General features: G+C 46.2%; 2 protein-coding genes across 10 annotated transcripts in view; one reads left to right on the top strand and one right to left on the bottom strand.

Annotated features, from left to right (window-relative positions):
• Nucleotides 1–14,838, top strand: part of ATXN7L1 (ataxin 7 like 1) — a 402,335-nt gene that overhangs the window by 15,558 nt on the left and 371,939 nt on the right. For 7 of the 9 annotated variants that reach the window (XM_079931852.1, XM_079931842.1, XM_079931841.1 and 4 more), the window contains exons 1-2: nucleotides 4,135–4,274; nucleotides 7,740–7,848. The exons of 1 other annotated variant lie outside the window; for it this stretch is intronic. The gene's annotated coding sequence lies outside the window, so the exon portion shown is untranslated. Of the gene's footprint in view, nucleotides 1–1,906; nucleotides 2,021–4,129; nucleotides 4,275–7,739; nucleotides 7,849–14,838 lie in introns of those variants that run through there. One more of the 9 variants, XM_079931849.1, reaches the window with a different exon arrangement.
• The window catches only part of CDHR3 (cadherin related family member 3), a 69,181-nt gene that overhangs the window by 3,014 nt on the left and 51,329 nt on the right, over nucleotides 1–14,838 (bottom strand). The window contains exons 9-17 of the mRNA XM_079931854.1: nucleotides 14,646–14,817; nucleotides 13,276–13,393; nucleotides 11,970–12,068; nucleotides 10,289–10,515; nucleotides 7,806–7,977; nucleotides 6,009–6,259; nucleotides 4,108–4,289; nucleotides 2,041–2,054; nucleotides 823–854 (exon numbers count right to left, since the gene is read on the bottom strand). Of these exons, the coding sequence (XP_079787980.1) occupies nucleotides 823–854; nucleotides 2,041–2,054; nucleotides 4,108–4,289; nucleotides 6,009–6,259; nucleotides 7,806–7,977; nucleotides 10,289–10,515; nucleotides 11,970–12,068; nucleotides 13,276–13,393; nucleotides 14,646–14,817 (1,267 nt within the window). The remainder of the gene's footprint in view (nucleotides 1–822; nucleotides 855–2,040; nucleotides 2,055–4,107; nucleotides 4,290–6,008; nucleotides 6,260–7,805; nucleotides 7,978–10,288; nucleotides 10,516–11,969; nucleotides 12,069–13,275; nucleotides 13,394–14,645; nucleotides 14,818–14,838) is intronic.

The following is a 14,838-nucleotide window of genomic DNA, read 5'->3' on the forward strand; positions in this document are numbered from 1 at the left end:
GACCCAGGAGACAGAAGATCACCCCTTCCTCCTGTTTGCAGACCAGTGCTTATAAGCACTTAGGAGACTGGCCTGAAGCGATACTTCCTCCGCGTCCTGTCATTTCCCAAATTCATGGATCTTAGATCATAACAAAGTCCTATTATTAGGGGTTAGGGGAGACCTGGGAGGGGGTCACCTTCAAGTTCCGTCACTTCCAGTGGGTGGATCAGGTTCAGTGAAAGAAAACTCAGGAGGTCACGTGAGGAGGTAACTCCCCAGCTGTCCTGTGACACTTTGCATTTACATGACTCTTCATAATTTTCCCAGTATTTCCCCACCTGTTATCTCAGGGCAGCTGTTCTCACTCCCGTTCCACAGGTGAGGAATCTAAAGCTTAAAGAGGCCGAGGGAGTCCCTGAGGTCAAGGTCATATGGCCGAGAGGGCAGAGCCAGCCTCAGCCTCCCACTGTGCTCTTTTTCTATCACTTTTCCCTCAAGGTGTGGAAAAGCAAAGCAAAAGTAAATCCCGTTGAAGGCTGAAGCACCAGTTCTGGTCTTTAAGCTCCTCTCCCCCTAACTCACTCTCCTGGAGAACTAGTGTAGATAATAAACACCACTATTCAATATTTATGAAATCCAGTTCTTCTGCAAATATAGCAGCAGACAGGTTCAGTGGAGGGAACAAATTCTATCAGGAGCTCGTCACACAGCAGTCTGCTCCAGTGGCCAGATACAAGCATCTCCCTGAATGATAAACACCCCCGTGGGACTGTGACGAGACGGCCAGGGGGAGACCAGAGCCCCTCCCCAACCCGGCGCCCCGGGGCCAGCCAGCCTCACCACCGCCGCCTCTCTCTTTGTGTTCTTCATTTCTGCAGGCAAGAGGACAGACAAGAGTTAAGCTTCTTGGACACTAAATTGACCTTAAAATTTTACCCCTACAAAGAGATCTCTCTTAAGCAGGATTTGAGCTTAGTATTGCAGGCATAGCAAAGAATTTTCTGTCTCTAGACATGTTTGTTGACCTCCTTCCACCTTCTCAGAAACACACACACTCTCATAATACACCATTAAAATTTTTTAATTCTTTTTCCAGCTTATTGTCATTACTGGAAACTAGGTTTTAAATGGCTTTATAGGTAAAAAAGAAAGAGGGGGTTGCTACCTTTGTTTCTCATCTGAGGATTCTTTGCGTCCATTCCTTATGCCCTTTTTACAAAGTAACTAGGATGGGAGATAGGTTGTGAAAAATCTCATTTTTTAGAATTATCTCATTCGATATGATCAATAACCACTGTAGTTAAATTTCTAACCCTGCTGAGATATCCCTTGTGCATGTCAGATGCACACACCTATGGCTGGAGTGATTAGAACAATCATTTTTCAAAAACACTCTTTCCAGTTCTTTGTCCTGTCTCTCCCCATAGCTTGGAGTCTCCCTGAGACCACAGCTTTGGAGACAGTGGTGATGTCTCCTCAGATAGGCCTTGCTCATTTCACCAACGCCCTGAAATCACTCAGCTCTCCCAGCCCATCTGACTGCACCCAGCCCCGATTTCTAACTACCCTAACCTAAGTAACATGTGAGAATGTTCAAATCCATCACAATCTGAGAATAAAGTATCATTTGTTCTTTAAAAAGAGGCATCTGTCTAATACAGGGCACTAGCTGTCCTCAGGAGGGGTCACCCCCTCTGTGTGTAGCAGCAAGTAGATTCTGTGTTTAACTCACGGAGAATTCTCCATTCCTAACCCGCTTGGTGGGGAGCAGACCTTTAGGTGCTGATGTGAAGCTGATTGGAGGTGACTCAGTAAGGAACAGGCAGGACCGAATGAGACCCAAGCGGGCCAACGGTCCCATGCACCCTGCCCTGCCCTCCCCTTCCTCCAGCTACATCCGACCTCTGTTTCGTTCCATCCACAGATGATGTGGCGGAAAACCCACCAACACAGGACTTGCCCTGATTCTCCACCGAGTTGGAACCCTTATATGTAGTACAACAGAGCAAGCACAAAACAATAATAGCAACAAACAAAGGTAATCGGCACCGTACATACCTACTTTCTTCACCCTGTATCGGGGGAGAAGGGATGGACAAGAATTAACCTGAGAGCACTCTGCCCTGGTACACACGTGACAACATGGGGGCCTTTGGGCAACTGTGTTCCCCAGGATTCAGGGGTCGATTGAAAGAGGGACCAGGGCAGGGGACTAAAATGCAGAATGGGCTCCCAGCCCTGCTCCATCACTGCTGGGTTGGGACTAAGGAGGCTTAGGAGTTTGATAAGTTTGAAAACTATTGCTTTAGAGAACTTCAGGGAACCTATTTTCTCTGACAACACTGAGTGAGGGCATGACGACCCCATCAGACGGCCCAGCGATTCTTCCTGCCTGGTTTTCCTCCCCAGTAACCATCTGAGCAGAAGATTTGACCCACAGTGGGAAGGTTCGATGACTAGCAGTTAAACCCTGGCTTCCTGTAATGTGAAGAGCTGGACACCTGGACTCTTAAGACCCTTCATTCTGTGACTCTAATTCTCTGCTATGGGACAAATATTGGTTGCCATATGGTACAACAAATTGCCAGAGAGGCCAGGTCTGAGTCTGAATCACTAGCTAGTTTTTTAAAAGTCAACCACGTTGAAAACAATATGTAGAAGGTAACTGAAGCCACCAGGTTCAAGGTGCACATTTGACTATAAATTGCATGTGAGTTGCAGTGTCCAGTATTGGATTACTTCCTTTAAGAACTTCTGCCCAAATCCCATTACAGAGCACTGCCATCCTTACAAGCTTAAGCATCACTCTTTTGGAGCTGGTTTTTTTTTCTCAAATCAATTTGTGAGTATAGTCCAAATAAAAAGACCTTTTTAAATTTCAGCAGATGCTCAAGGATTTCTTACCTTGAAGTCAAGGTTGCCAATAGCAACGAATGCCCCCAATAAATATGGCAAAATGCAATGCACATCTTTATGCTAATACTTATACTTTTATACAGCCTTTCATCCATAGATTTTAAATTATTTGACAGTAGTAGTTAATCTTCAAAATACCTTTAAATGGCACATGAGTCTTATCACCCCTTTTTTTTGCCGGTGAGAAATTCCAAAATTCAAGTTCCAATACCTCAAGATACTTGGGTGTACAGAGCTAAACTTAGAATCTAGAATCCTAAGCTCACTGGGACTCAGCCATGAAAAATCATGCAACAAGATTAAAAAAAAAATAGTGTATTAAGCATTTACTCCACATCAGGAACAGTGCTAAATGGTTCCTTTGCATTTGCTCATTTAATTGTTTGGTTTTCAAATAAAGAAATTGAGATTCACAGAGGTTGTCACTTGCCCAAAGCCATATACCCAGAGAATGGCAGACCCAAGATTTGAACCTCAACCTTATCTGACTCCAAAGCCCAGGCTCAGAACCATCACGTTCTCACTGTAAGAGCTACTAAGACTCAAGCAGCTGGCTCTGGGGAAGCTTGTAACAATTTGATGCTTTCTCCACTTTACTCTAGTACCTCCCTTTAGCCAGTAAAAGACACTCTGCAGAGCGTCACCGAAAGAGGCATATAAGTGAGCAGGTGAGCATCCCAGGGAGAGGAAGGAGGCCTGCGTTTACAGCCCTTGAGAGGGCCACACGCAAAAGAACAATGATTATTTAGTCACACCAGAGCCCAGTTCAGTCACTGGAGCCAAAAGCTTAATTCCCTTATTCCTTTTTATGCTTCCTCTAATTCCATCCCATCCTTTAAATATTCCACAAATAACAGCACGGCATGTTCTACTACTACTCACAACCGGCCTTGTTTCTGGAGCTTTTATCCAGGACAAGATCACCAGGAGGCTGAAGCCCCGATTTCACTGAGAACTCATCAAGTATGGGGCAGGTGCCAGGGAAAAGCAAAGGAACAGTTTCCTGGCCCGGCAGGTGATGAAGGGGGTCCACCAGGACAAGGGGAGCTGGGACGTCTCCCCCGTAGCTCCCTTTCCTTTCTTCATTCCAGGCACCCTCTCTACCCTGTGGAGAAATCCCAACTGTCTCCCTTTCCTTCTCCTGGCATCACCAGAGGCAGTATCCTCTGAAAGGAAATGGGGGAAGGGCCCAGCCCACTGGCAACTTACAGAGGTTTCTTGTGCTTCCCAGCCTTGCAGGGACAGTGTCTGTGGATGGCTTTGGCCAATAGGATGATCAGGGACACCAGGAGACCCAGAAGCAGCATGGAGCCCAAAGTGATGACAAAAGGCACATACCAGGCCGATGGAGAATACACGTTCTTCCTCAGGATCCGGTAGGTGATCCTGGGCTTGAATGACAGAAGAGGGAGATGAGTGGAGGCTGGTAGTCTTTGACATCAGAACCCTCTCACGTTGGTTGGTTGAATGTTCATCCTGCTTTTTGTTCTTGCTCTAAAGGTCGGACATCTGTGTGCTCATCGTTCTCACTCTTCAACCCATCACCTAATTTATAGTCTTGCCAGATGTCCATTAGACCAAAACCCAGAAAATGTAGGGAACTGGAGAGCAACTCTAGGCCTAATTTCATTCTCTTTCTTCTCCTTCCCCAAAGCTAAAAATTCCATTGGCTTTTTTTCCCTGCCAAATCATGGCATAAGCTAGGGACTAATATAGCTATTGTCTCTCACTGGGAAGGCATGAGCCATGAAAGTTGGGGTTTTTTGTTTCTTTTTTTTTAAACACTTTGTAAGCTTCTCAGTGTTCAGTCACTGCCAGCTGTGCTGCCAGCTGAGCAGGCTGTTATCACAGTGAGACCTCAAGGTCAGCATTTGCTTCCCAGAGAGGGAGACTGATAACAAAAAGTTATGGAGATTTCCAGGTTGGAGATGTCAGAGCTGGGTTGTGTTGTAAGTTGCAGAAAGGTGGCAATGCCTTACTTGGGGCACCTACTGGCTCCTACCACAACTGAAAGCCCTTCAAGTCACCTAATGCCTCCATTCATTGGGGGTAATATTGACTCCAGCCCACAGGAAAGGAATATTAAGCAGCTCTTGGTAAGACTCTGAGAAGCAGGATTTGACCACCTGTCACAGGTGGCTTTCTGAGGTTCTGGTTCCTTTTCCTCTGGCATACTCCAAGTATGGGGCTGCTTTTCTTCCTACTGTTTATGACAGTCTGTAGGTAGTTTACTAATTTGCACACCTGTTTGTAATCCGTCTCCCCCTCTAGATCAGAGACTCTAAAACTTTAGTGCAATCAGAATGGCCTGGAAGGCTTATTAAAAACACAGATGGTTGGGTCCCACACCACAGTTTCTAATCCAGTAGGTCTGGGGATTTGGTGAGGACTCCAGGTTTCAACATCCTTCCCTGGAAGTTGTAGTGATGATCATGGTTGGATGAGGTATAACTTTAGTGTTCCGGGGTGGGCTCAAGAATTTGCTTTTCTAACAAGTTTCCAGGTGATGCTGCTGCTGCTGTTGGTCTGGGGACCACACTTGAGAACCACTAACCTATACTGTAAGCTCCATGAGAGAGCAGAGATAATTTCTGGCTTATTCACCAAAGTGCTTGGCATATAATAGGTATTAAATCAATATCTGCAGATTGAATAAGTGGATTTCTTTTTGGAGTGGAGGTGGGGAGTAGGGTACAGACTGACAAATGGTGACTCTTCAAAAGAAGTAGAGAAGAGCATCTGGCAGCTAGCTGCTCTCATGGACACGGACTTGTATTGGCTCTTAAGAGCAAGCAGAGAAGGGCTTGTGAAGGCAACAACATGTCCATACCCTGGATGGGCAACGCCTGATCTATCACAAGTCTGTGCATATGTGTACCTCCTTCTTTACCAGACTAGGAAATGTCAGTGGTTCTATAAGCCCAAGGTCTCACCCAGATTTTTTCTACCACCCAGTGACTATTCCGATCCAGCCCACGGTTGGCGTTTCTGGCAACATCCTAACACCTCAACTCTTTTCAGTCCACCCCACATTTCTTCTAGGTCAAGGGGCTCCATCAACATCAGTTACAAGGGATGTAACTGGGAAGTCCATCTCCCAAAACCCTTACCCTGGGGGTTGTGGTGACAGTCGTGGTTGGGTGAGGAATGACATTAATGCTCAGGGTCACCGTGCCTGTTTCAACAAGAGCTGCAGCTCTCTTCCTGTCGGACAGCAAGTTGTCATCAGTTATGTAGACAAGTAGTTTGTAGTTCCAGATCTTATCAAGCCCACTAGCATAGTCAAAGCGAGTCGCGAGGATCAGGCTTGTAACGTTGGACCCGGCGTTAGGAGAGAAGGTGAAATGACTGTTGATGTTCCCTAAATGAGATTCGATGCAAGGATTTTGGGAATAGGAAGAAAAGAGCGTGAGAAATAAGGGTTAGAAGAAAACTACATTCAGTCTTTTTCTTAAACATCCCACCTCAGGTGTAGACTACTTCTGATGTACCAGGGTGGGGGCAGTGACAGGATATGGGCCTTAACAGCACCAGAGATTTCATGAGTACAGAGAGACTCTGGCTTACAACCAGTGTGGCTGCAATGAAAATGAGAGTAGAAAAGGGCACCAGCACAGGTGTCCAGGGAGAATGGCCGCCACCGCGCTGAGCATCAGGCAGAGAGCTAGCAATCCTGGTGCGGCCAGTGCTCATCGTCAGCATTAACTTGGTAACAATGTGTCACTCACGCTCAGACCAATCAGTGGGCGGCAAGAGGGAAGAGGGGGCCACGTCCCTAGCCATGGGCCAAGTTCATTGCACGCCTTTCATGAAACCAGGCTGGTCACACCCGTGACGGATGTCCCTGGAGTCCCCCAAAGGAAGGTGCGTCCTGGGCTGGCAGGGACAGTAGTCCCCACCCCCACCTCCCCAGCGGCTCGCCTGGGGCTGCAGGCTCACAGCTTAGGGAGCCCAGAGCAGAGAAGCTGCCCGCCCAAGCAGCTCTTGTTCATTCCCCCGGTGGCTGCAGACTCACTACCAACTAAAAACCAGTAAATGGACCAGGGGATGATGCAATTTTACTCCCGAGCAACGAAGTGCCCCATAAAGGCCTGAGGGTTCTCAGTATGGATTGTTCCCATCTCCGGCCACTGCAGTCTCGAGGTGGGCTCTGCCCCTGGGTTTTGTGACACAGCCTGCTCGAGAGGCTTCCTGCTGCTCCAGTTCCGGCTCTGCCAGGGCTCAGCAGGCGGCGGAGCTGGCTTTTCAGTCTTTCACGTGAAACTGCTCTGCTTGTTTGGGTTTAAATCCCTGGCCCCGGCACTTCATTAGATGAACTATTTTGGTCTCATTTCCATTGAGGGGTGCTCTTTTCTTTCCCTCCCACAATGGTATATTTTTAAAGAGAGAAAATGAATGGAGCAGAAGAGAATTCCTGAGGACGCGTTTCAAAATGCATTTAATCTATTTCATCTATTATTATTCAGAGAGAGGACTGGGATTCCCCTGCCCCCCCCCCACCAACAAGCTTGCAGGAAAAGAGGTGGGGGAGGAGTTGGACTAAAAAAATGTTTTTAAGCTACACTAATCTGATTCATGAATCCTACGACAGGCTGGGAATTGGGGGTGGGGGGGCGGGTCACCATCAATGGGATTCACTGTTCCTTGGGCCTTTGGGCAGCCAGGTATGGGAGTCTGGGAAGAGTTAGGTGAGAAGGGGAAGCCAAGGGGGGGGGGGTACTGGGAATTCCAGAACCATTTGACTCCTCACCCTTGGTTTCCTCATTCAAAATACCCCACCCCCTACACGCTGTGCCAGATCAGTGTGTGAGCTCAGACCCCCACCCCTTCTCCCTAAACAGCTGCTACAGCCCCCAACACCAGGAGCCCTCAGCAAGGGTCCAGGACCACTGACATCAATACCATACCTGAGCCAATGGAGTAACGAAAAGACCTGGGGCTGGAATCAAGGTCAGTACACGTGAGCTTGAAATTGTAAATATTCGTGCCAACTTTCAGATCCACTGGGATGGCCAGGAAGTACGAGTTTGGGGTACAGGTTGGTTTTTCATCATTTTCTTCAATGATGTTCACAGTCACCTAGAGCAGCAGGAAAGTGGTCTCACTGAGTAGTTATCATTGAGCCCTTACTGTGTGCCACGCACGGGGCTGTGTGCTTTTTGTGAATTAGTGAGGTTTAACCTCATCCAAGATCGATAATACGTTTATTCCCATTTTACAGATGGGGAAGCTGAGGCTTAGGGAGATTAGGTAATTGGCCTAAGGCCATTCAGTTGGTGAGTGGCAGAGCTGGGATTTGAACTTAGGTCTGTCTTACTCCAAGTCCTATGCTATTAACTTCTCTACTGTGTGTTGTGTGTGTACATGCACGTGTGCATAATATACGTAATAATACATTTCCACACCCCCACACACATATGCAGCTAGACACATGCGCTCACCCCCAGATGATGCTGAGTTGTTTTTCCGGTAATGATGATGGATTTATGGTGACCCTCCTGTGCTTCCTTGCTTGCTGCCCCTGTGAGTTGGAAGTTCTGTCTTTAACTTTGGAAGATCGAACAATGGCTCTCAACCATGGCTCCACTTTGTCTGGCCCTCTCCAGACCAAATGAATTGGACTCCCTGGAGGGTGGGGCACAGGCCTGATTTTTTTTTTTTTTTCTTCTTTGATTGATTGATTGGCTGACTTGGGTCTTCGTTGCTGTGCACTGGCTTCCTCTAGTTGCGGTGAGCGGGGTTTACTCTTTGTTGCGGTGCACGGGCTTCTCATTGCGGTGGCTTCTCTTGTTGTGGAGCACAAGCACTAGGCGCGCGGGCTTCAGTAGTTGTGGCTCGCGGGCTCTAAGCTCAGGCTCAGTAGCTGTGGCGCACGGGCTTAGTTGCTCCGCAGCATGTGGGATCTTCCCGGACCAGGGCTCGAACCCGTGTCCTCTGCGTTGTCAGGCGGATTCTTAACCACTGCGCCACCAGGGAAGTCCCCAGGCACGATTTTTATGTTCCCCAGCCGATTCTAATACTCAGCCAGGGTTGAGAACCAGTGGGATAGAAGGAGGCGACCTGGCTTAGCCAGGGTCTTGTGTGTAACCCGGGATCTCAGCACTGCACTGAGCCGGTGGTGCTGGCCTGCCACAAGCAGGGGCCAGCCTGTTCTCTTTCATCACTGTCTTTTATGCCTGGTGAATTGGAATATGGACTGGGATGCCTGCCAGCACGGAATCACAGAATGTCAGCCCTGAAAGGGACTTATGTGATCATCACCCTTTTTAAAAGCTTATGAATTTTAGAGTCGTATTCATTCTACCTCTGAAATTTGGGGATTTCAGCTATTTCTGAGCCCAGGAGTAAATTGAAATGTTCTCTCTAGTTAGCTCCTAAAGTGGACTCCATTCATTCCTCTCAAAAACCCAGGCTAACAAACACGACAATTACCTTCAACTTAGCACATCTTTTTCTCAGCTAGCAATGCCAAGCCTTACACATCATTGAAAACATCGTCCCACTAATTCAAAGCAAGTCATCAGAGGAACTGGACTATTCAGGCATTGGGTTATGAGGTGACTCTCCATGTGTGAGAGAGAAATCAGGGTACAAAGATAAGCATTGCTCGGACCCCCTTGGCAAATTGGGATCAAAGTTGAGAAATGAACTCTGCCTCCTGATCCTGGACCAGTCATTCTATCACACAGGGCTGCCTGCCGCTAGCTGAGTTCATTTTGCCTTAGGCTTTTTCACTTTACTAACGGGAAATACCAAGAAATAGTTTCCTCTTTGTGACCATCATATTACGCTCAAATATTCCTGACCACTGGCAGCACAGACCTGTCAAAGCCTGGCTCCTCAAAGCACGGCCATGGACCAGCTGCCTCGGCACCACTTGGAAGCATGTTATAAATGCAGGTTCTCAGGCCCTACTCAGACCTACTGACTCAGAAATGCACTTAACCAGATTCTCAACATCAGAGGTTACAAAGCAGCACAGCGCTGTGTCAAGCCAGATCATTTTAAGACCTATCCCATCTGGTATGATGGGGCTCAGGGTAGGAACAGGGTAAAACTACTTGGGGGTGATGCACAGCTACAGCCCACCTCAACAGCAAGGGGGGATTTAAGGGCAACAGGAGGAAGCTTGTCCCCCAGGGTGGCCATCCATCTCAGCGCTTCTCCCAGTCACCCATAAACGTGGGCTTACAGATGTCAATCTTTATTTCCTGGCACTGCTGTGTGTGTCCGATTGTGCTGTCTGGGACACCCCTAGCCATTTCTTGTCATGTCTGCAGGAGGTGCCCTATTAAGATTCCTTATTGCTACGGCCATACCTGGAGGGTGCCAGGGAGACCCGAAGTCAACCACTTGGGCTGGTGTGAATGCACCAAACAGCCCCACTCACAGTGACTGAGCTGCTGTCCTCGCCGTTGGTGGCCTGGATTCTGAGAATATGGATGGGAGTTGTCTCGTAGTCTGCTTTAGTCACCAGCTGGAGTTCTCCCGTTTGGGGATTAATCCAAAATATGTTTGGGTAGTGCTGGTTGGCCCCTCCGGTGGAGATGGAGTACACGATGCCTCTCTGGGGGAAGTCTTTATCTGTCGCTTGCATCTGTCCAACCCGGGTTCTAGCTGGAAGAATAAAGTACCTGCGATTACCGCTGAGAATAATATCTGAGATTAGTCCTGCTTTGGGGGTGAGAGGAGGAATCAGGAGCAGACACTATCAGTGCCATGGGCGAAAGACTTTTGGGGGCCTCTTTGCTGTTCAAACTCTGTATGTTTTACATCTTTTAAATTCAAATTACACTAATGACACCCACTAGGAAACTGGCCGTATGATTCAAGCAGTACTGCGAAGTCTAAAAGACAATTCATACCCTCATATAGAGTCCAAGCACACCAATTATTACATGATCCTAACGCTGCAAAGAACCTTCACATATACATCTTTTTGCAGCAGTGTTGTCTTTTTTATTTTTCAAATTTTCTATATTGAGCATGGGTTGCTGTTACAAAACCAGACGAAAAACATGATTTTTAAAGGTTTAGCAACAGGATGATTGGAATATTTTTGATTTTTAAATCCTGTTCCATTTTGCTTATTTTGCAAGTCTTGTTGGTGGGCTGCTGGACTTCGGGCTTGCTTGTTTTATAGAAGTTCTTCCTCATAAATTATACTCCTCAAGGGCAGCATCTTCTCTTATTCAACTATATAGAACAGCACTACGTGCTTGACCCAGAGTAGGTGATTAATAATTGTAGCAAGATCTGTGAATTCATAAAAAACCTATTCCTGTTGCACTTATTATTCACTGGATAAGGCATAAGGAATCGACAGCGTTTTCTTCAGACCCTCTTTTTGTATTTTGTTTAAAATGTAATGTCAGGAAATGGAGCTCATCATCCAGAGAGAAAACGAAATGAAGAGGAGATCATTTGAGAGGGAGATTTTGGGGTTTGTTTTGTTTAGTTTTTAGTGTAGAAGTATACACAATCCAAGTCTCAAAGACTGTGGTGAGGTCTGATTATTCTAGAGTTAACAGTCTCCCCTTCACTGGGAGAGATGGGGAGAAACCCAGCTGGAGTGGGGAGGAGCCTGCAGAAATCAAGGCATCCTAAAGGGTGGAAAAAGAGGCCTCCAGGGAATCCTTCAAAGGGAGAGAGAAAACATCTTTATTTTGTTTTTAAATGAAAGAAATCTAGAAATGGGAAGCCTTCTCTCTATTTTTAAATTTCAATTCTCTGAGTGAGCTGGATAAAAATCACAGTGGAGACCAAGGGAAAACTTAGGCTGCAAAAAGAGAGGATTAGTTGGAATCAGGCACCCAGACAAAGAGGCAATCAGGGGGTTCAGAGAAATGCAGTTTAATCAACAGTTTTCAAAATCTGGATTTCACCTGAAGGGCTCCTCCACAGTGAGGAGAATTTAAAAAGAAGTAAGACATGCAATAACCAGGAATCAGCTGTGAGTCGCTGTGCACAACACCACCAGGGCCTCTGACGGGGAGCCTCCTCCACCCAAGTGCCTCCGGATGAAGGGGTCTATCAAGAGCACTGGAGTCTGTGTCTCGTCGGTTACTTACATGGGCTTAATTCCGACACGGCAAATATGTAGGATGGGCTATCAAAGACAAGAGGAAACTCATTTTCTGGGCTTGTTAGAATATAAATGTAGATATTATCTATAAACGGAAATAGGAAAAATAATTAAATCACAATACAGGCATCCCTCATTCTGTTGCGTTTTACGTATTTGCAGTTTGCAGATATTGTGTTTTTTACAGATTGAACATTGTGGCAACCCTGTGTCGAGCAAATCTATCGGCACCATGTTTCCAACAGCGTTTGCTCACTTTGTGTCTCAGGGTCATGTTTTGGTAATTCTCGCAATATTTCAAACGTTTTCCTCATTATTATATTGTTATGGTGATCTGTGATCAGTGATCTTTGATGTTACCATTGCAAAAAGGTTATGACTCGCCGAAGGTTCGGATGATGGTTGGCATTTTTTAGCAATAAAGTGTTTTTTTTTTTTTTTTTTTTTTTTTTTTTGCGGTACGCGGGCCTCTCACTGTTGTGGGCTCTCCCGTTGCGGAGCACAGGCTCCAGACGCGCAGGCTCAGCGGCCATAGCTCACGGGCCTAGCCGCTCCGCGGCATGTGGGATCTTCCCGGACCCGGGCACGAACCCGTGTCCCCTGCATCGGCAGGCGGACTCTCAACCACTGTGCCACCAGGGAAGCCCAGCAATAAAGTATTTTTAATTAAAGTATGTTCATTATGTTTTTAAGACAATGCTATTGCACACTTAACAGATTACAGTATATAGTGTAAATATAACTTTTATATGCATTTGGAAACCAAAAAAATTCACGTGACTCTCTTTATTGCTTTGTGCCAAGCCAAAGAGTTTGAATGTGAACTTGACAGCTATGGGGAGACACTCAAGGGCTTTCAGCAAGAAGTAATACGGTGGCATTTGCGTTTCCTGAAAATCACTGTCAGAAATGTGGTGGATGCGTTGGAAAGGGACAAGACTAAAGGTGGGCAGAAAGACTCTTAAAACACTCTTGGTGTTGTAATTCAGCTCTGATAGAGCAGGTTCTGCATTAGAGCAATACTAGTGGGATGGAGGTGCAGTGGAGTTGGGGGGAAGGCAGCAGATCCTTACTAAAATCCTTAGATTTTAGTTGTAGGTGACACAGAAGAAAGGACTTGGAGACTGATTAACTGTTCTTGGTGAAGGACAGGAGGAGGCTGGGCTGATTCCGAAGTGTTGGGGCTTTTGGAATTCTCCTTTTGAACATAAATACATCCCCAGCCCAAGCCCAAGCATTGCCCAGCACAGTTTAGTCACTGCTACTCAAGGAAGATGCTTCATGAAATAAACCAAAATGATACTTGCTTTTATAGTAAGGAGGGGCAACATCCTGCACCTGGATTATCACAGTGTATTTATTGCCGGCTGCTAGATTACTTGAATTTTCATAATCTAGATCACCTATCAACTAGATTAAAACAGAGACATCAGATTACACAGAATAAACAATACTTTTAATTGAACTGACATTTTCATGTACTGTTAGTGGACATGTAAATTGCAAAACCTTTCTGGAAAGCACTTTTTCCCATAGGAGGAGCTTTAAAAAGTTATGTCCATACCTTTGCTCACTGCTAGAGAACTTATTTGAAAGAATTTATCAGGAGAGAGAATCTGTTTAAAGATGTTCATCAAGCACTATTGCCCAGCATAGGCTCAAGATTTCAGGTTAAGTCAAAGAGAAGCATGATACAGAATCCTACATGCAAGGTTATTTCCATCATTTAGAATACTTATGCATATATATATAGACGATACATAAAATCTATGCATAGGGAAGAAGACAAGAAAGAAATATATCAACATGTTAATAGTGGTTATTACTGAATAGTAATGCCTTTCTGTGTTTCCTACATTTTCTACAGTGAACATGTATTAATTTCTCAAACAGAAAAAAAAAAGTTATTTTTGGTTGACACAGTGAATAAAATTGGTACGACTTTTTGGGGGATGGGAGGTGGAGAAGGGGGTGTTTGAGAGGATGGTTAGTGGGCTGCTTGCTCTTCTTCCTGAGGCTTTATCTCTGATGTAAAGATCTCCCCCATCAAGACCACCCCCCTGTAAGACCTCCACCTTACCCTGCCCTTCTATCTCTCTCCTCCTTTCCCCAAAACCCTCCAGTGGGAACCTTGTTGTTAAATGTCTCACACAGCTCATTGAGACCTGCCTTTTGCTCCCATTCTTTCTCCAATTACATATTTGCCCCAGTGGAGATGCCCCTCTTTTTTGGGTCTCCAGTGGTTCTACATTGCGGAATTCAGCAGGACACACGCATGGCCCTGGCCCTGCTCTCTCTCACCTCACACCTCTATGGCGAGGAATGAGCGCTGAAATAAACAAAAGTGCTTGAGCCCAGAGGGCACTGATATGTGACTGTGGAAGCACGCTAACCAGGCAGGCAGCCTGCAAACTGCAAACTATGCAAGAAAGAATCCAATCCTTAGCACCCCAGGCATAACCATGCATAACAAACAATTCCTGGAACTTGGGTAAAATAAAGAGCAAATGGGGAAAACAGAGTCACTATTAAGTTTGTCAGTTACAGTCGCTTGGAGAGGGAGTTACTTTGGAAATTTCTCTCTATGGGGCAGCAAAAGCACTATGCCTGTTAGACCAACTTCCCCAATGCCCTTTCGATGATGCAATGACCGTTAACTGACCACGATTGTCCCAGAGCCAGCTGGATCCTGTAAAAATCTGCTGCCGCTCCCCACTCCGGATGGCGTGGTGAAGTTGAATTGGTTGTTTGGTGCTTTACTGTCATCATCAAAGCAGAACTTGCTCAGGTCCAGAAGCAACGTCCCCTTGGCTGCTCTCTCAGGCACCATAATGCTGGCGAAAAGACACGATTCA

This window comes from Stenella coeruleoalba (genome assembly GCF_951394435.1).
Source record: "Stenella coeruleoalba genome assembly, chromosome: 9".
Taxonomy (NCBI): domain Eukaryota; kingdom Metazoa; phylum Chordata; class Mammalia; order Artiodactyla; family Delphinidae; genus Stenella; species Stenella coeruleoalba.